Source organism: Nanorana parkeri, unplaced genomic scaffold (genome assembly GCF_000935625.1).
Source record: "Nanorana parkeri isolate BGI_ZX_2015 unplaced genomic scaffold, ASM93562v1 scaffold3973, whole genome shotgun sequence".
NCBI lineage: Eukaryota > Metazoa > Chordata > Amphibia > Anura > Dicroglossidae > Nanorana > Nanorana parkeri.
Window position 1 is genome coordinate 11,919 of NW_017310240.1, and position 4,009 is coordinate 15,927.

The 4,009-nt window shown below is 59.9% G+C and overlaps 1 protein-coding gene across 1 annotated transcript in view; it reads left to right on the forward strand.

The window, feature by feature from the left end:
- LOC108803640 (glutaminyl-peptide cyclotransferase-like protein) overlaps positions 1-4,009 on the forward strand; it is a 15,429-nt gene that overhangs the window by 6,144 nt on the left and 5,276 nt on the right. The window contains exon 6 of the mRNA XM_018575466.1: positions 167-321. Coding sequence (XP_018430968.1) covers positions 167-321 — 155 coding nt within the window. The remainder of the gene's footprint in view (positions 1-166; positions 322-4,009) is intronic.

Sequence of the window (4,009 nt, forward strand, 5' to 3'; positions counted from 1 at the left end):
CAGGGTCGGGTCCCTGTGATGTCACGGTCGGGTCCCACTTTACGGACACAGAACCTCCAACTGACTCCGAGGCTACATATGGAGGTCATGGGAGGACCAGGGCGGGGCCACTGTACCCTAGTCACAGATATGGATGAGGCCCCTCCCCCTTCCTCTGACCGCCTGGTGCTGAGACAGGAAATGATGTCATTCTTCTTCCTGCAGAGAAGCGGCTACATCACCTGACCCTCCTGCGGTCTCATCCCCTGGAGGTCTCGTACTTCCACCCCGACCTGTACTACGGAGCCGTGCAAGACGACCACCTTCCCTTCCTCCGCAGAGGTCAGAGCCGTCCTTCCGTCCTTCCTCCTCCTTCCTTCCCTTCCTCCGCAGAGGTCAGAGCCGTCCTTCCTCCTCCTTCCTTCCCTTCCTCCGCAGAGGTCAGAGCCGTCCTTCCTCCTCCTTCCTTCCCTTCCTCCGCAGAGGTCAGAGCCGTCCTTCCTCCTCCTTCCTTCCCTTCCTCCGCAGAGGTCAGAGCCGTCCTTCCTCCTCCTTCCTTCCCTTCCTCCGCAGAGGTCAGAGCCGTCCTTCCTCCTCCTTCCTTCCCTTCCTCCGCAGAGGTCAGAGCCGTCCTTCCTCCTCCTTCCTTCCCTTCCTCCGCAGAGGTCAGAGCCGTCCTTCCTCCTCCTTCCTTCCCTTCCTCCGCAGAGGTCAGAGCCGTCCTTCCTCCTCCTTCCTTCCCTTCCTCCGCAGAGGTCAGAGCCGTCCTTCCTCCTCCTTCCTTCCCTTCCTCCGCAGAGGTCAGAGCCGTCCTTCCTCCTCCTTCCTTCCCTTCCTCCGCAGAGGTCAGAGCCGTCCTTCCTCCTCCTTCCTTCCCTTCCTCCGCAGAGGTCAGAGCCGTCCTTCCTCCTCCTTCCTTCCCTTCCTCCGCAGAGGTCAGAGCCGTCCTTCCTCCTCCTTCCTTCCCTTCCTCCGCAGAGGTCAGAGCCGTCCTTCCTCCTCCTTCCTTCCCTTCCTCCGCAGAGGTCAGAGCCGTCCTTCCTCCTCCTTCCTTCCCTTCCTCCGCAGAGGTCAGAGCCGTCCTTCCTCCTCCTTCCTTCCCTTCCTCCGCAGAGGTCAGAGCCGTCCTTCCTCCTCCTTCCTTCCCTTCCTCCGCAGAGGTCAGAGCCGTCCTTCCTCCTCCTTCCTTCCCTTCCTCCGCAGAGGTCAGAGCCGTCCTTCCTCCTCCTTCCTTCCCTTCCTCCGCAGAGGTCAGAGCCGTCCTTCCTCCTCCTTCCTTCCCTTCCTCCGCAGAGGTCAGAGCCGTCCTTCCTCCTCCTTCCTTCCCTTCCTCCGCAGAGGTCAGAGCCGTCCTTCCTCCTCCTTCCTTCCCTTCCTCCGCAGAGGTCAGAGCCGTCCTTCCTCCTCCTTCCTTCCCTTCCTCCGCAGAGGTCAGAGCCGTCCTTCCTCCTCCTTCCTTCCCTTCCTCCGCAGAGGTCAGAGCCGTCCTTCCTCCTCCTTCCTTCCCTTCCTCCGCAGAGGTCAGAGCCGTCCTTCCTCCTCCTTCCTTCCCTTCCTCCGCAGAGGTCAGAGCCGTCCTTCCTCCTCCTTCCTTCCCTTCCTCCGCAGAGGTCAGAGCCGTCCTTCCTCCTCCTTCCTTCCCTTCCTCCGCAGAGGTCAGAGCCGTCCTTCCTCCTCCTTCCTTCCCTTCCTCCGCAGAGGTCAGAGCCGTCCTTCCTCCTCCTTCCTTCCCTTCCTCCGCAGAGGTCAGAGCCGTCCTTCCTCCTCCTTCCTTCCCTTCCTCCGCAGAGGTCAGAGCCGTCCTTCCTCCTCCTTCCTTCCCTTCCTCCGCAGAGGTCAGAGCCGTCCTTCCTCCTCCTTCCTTCCCTTCCTCCGCAGAGGTCAGAGCCGTCCTTCCTCCTCCTTCCTTCCCTTCCTCCGCAGAGGTCAGAGCCGTCCTTCCTCCTCCTTCCTTCCCTTCCTCCGCAGAGGTCAGAGCCGTCCTTCCTCCTCCTTCCTTCCCTTCCTCCGCAGAGGTCAGAGCCGTCCTTCCTCCTCCTTCCTTCCCTTCCTCCGCAGAGGTCAGAGCCGTCCTTCCTCCTCCTTCCTTCCCTTCCTCCGCAGAGGTCAGAGCCGTCCTTCCTCCGCCTTCCTTCCATCCTTCCTTCCTCCTCCGTCTTTCCTTCCTCCTCCGTCCTCCTTCCTTCCAGCCGTCCTTCATTCCTCCTCCGTCCTTCCATCCGTCCTTCCTCCTCTGTCTTCCTTCCTCCTCCGTCCTTCCTCCGCCTTCGTCCTTCCTCCTCCATCCTTCCTTCTCCTCTGTCCTTCCTTCTCTGTCCTTCCTTCCTCCTCCATCCTTCCTTCCTCCTCTGTCCTTCCTTTCCCTCCTTCCTTCCTCATCCTTCCTTCCTTCATCCTCCATCCTTCCTTCCTCCGTCCTTCCTTCCTCCACCATCCTTCCTTCCTCCATCCTTCCTCCTCCTCCATCCTTCCTTCCTCCTCCATCCTCCCTCCTCCTTCCATCCTTCCTTCCTCCTTCCTTCCATCCTTCCTTCTCCTTCCTTCCATCCGTCCTTCCTTCCTCCTCCTCCGTCCTTCCTTCCGTCCTTCCTCCTCCGTCCTTCCTCCTCCGTCCTTCCTCCTCCGTCCTTCCTCCTCTGTCCTCCTTCCTTCCTCATCCGTCCTTCCTTCCGTCCTTCGTCCTCCTCCGTCCTCCTTCCTTCCATCCTTCCTTCCTCCTCCTTCCATCCGTCCTTCCTCCTCCGTCCTTCCATCCGTCCTTCCTCCTCTGTCCTCCTTCCTTCCTCATCCGTCCTTCCTCCTCCTCCGTCCTCCTTCCTTCCAGCCGTCCTTCATTCCTCCTCCGTCCTTCCATCCGTCCTTCCTCCTCTGTCCTTCCATCCTTCCTTCCTCCTCCTTCCATCCGTCCTTCCTCCTCCGTCCTTCCATCCGTCCTTCCTCCTCTGTCCTCCTTCCTTCCTCATCCGTCCTTCCTTCCGTCCTTCGTCCTCCTCCGTCCTCCTTCCTTCCATCCTTCCTTCCTCCTCCTTCCATCCGTCCTTCCTCCTCCGTCCTTCCATCCGTCCTTCCTCCTCTGTCCTCCCTCCTTCCTCCTCCATCCTTCCTTCCGTCCTTCCTCCTCCTCCGCCCTTCCTTCCTCCTCCATCCTTCCTCCTCCTCCATCCTTCCTTCTCCTCTGTCCTTCCTCCTCCTTCCTTCTCCTCTGTCCTTCCTTCCTCCTCCATCCTTCCTTCCTCCATCTTTCCTTCCTTCTCCTCTGTCCTTCCTTCTCCTCCGTCCTTCCTTCCTCCTCCCTTCCTTCTTCCATGTCCTTCCTTCCATCCTTCCTTCCTCCTCCTTCCTCCTCCATCCGTCCTTCCTCCTCCTCCGTCCTTCCTCCTCTGTCCTCCTTCCGTCCTCCTCCGTCCTCCTTCCTTCCTCCTCCTTCCATCCGTCCTTCAATCCGTCCTTCCATCCGTCCTTCCTCCTCCGTCCTTCCTTCCATCCGTCCTTCCTCCTCTGTCCTCCTTCCTTCCTCCTCCATCCTTCCTTCCGTCCTTCCTCCTCCTCCGCCCTTCCTTCCTCCTCCATCCTTTCTCCTCCTCCATCCTTCCTCCTCCTCCTCCATCCTTCCTTCTCCTCTGTCCTTCCTTCCTCCATCCTTCCTTCCTCCATCCTTCCTTCCTTCTCCTCTGTCCTTCCTTCTCCTCTGTCCTTCCTTCTCCTCCGTCCTTCCTTCCTCCTCCATCCTTCCTTCTTCCATGTCCTTCCTTCCTCCACCGTCCTTCCTCCTCCTCCATCCTTCCTCCTTCCTTCCTCCTCCATCCTCCCTCCTCCTTCCATCCTTCCTTCCTCCCTCCTACCCCGTCCTTCCTTCCTCCATCCTCTTCCGTCCTCCTTCCTTCCGTCCTTCCTCCTCCGTCCTTCCATCCGTCCTTCCTCCTCCTCCTCCGTCCTTCCTCCTCCGTCCTTCCTTCCTTCCTCCTCCATCCTTCCTCCTCCGTCCTTCCTTCCTCCTCCATTCTTCCTCCTCCTCCATCCTTCCTCCTCC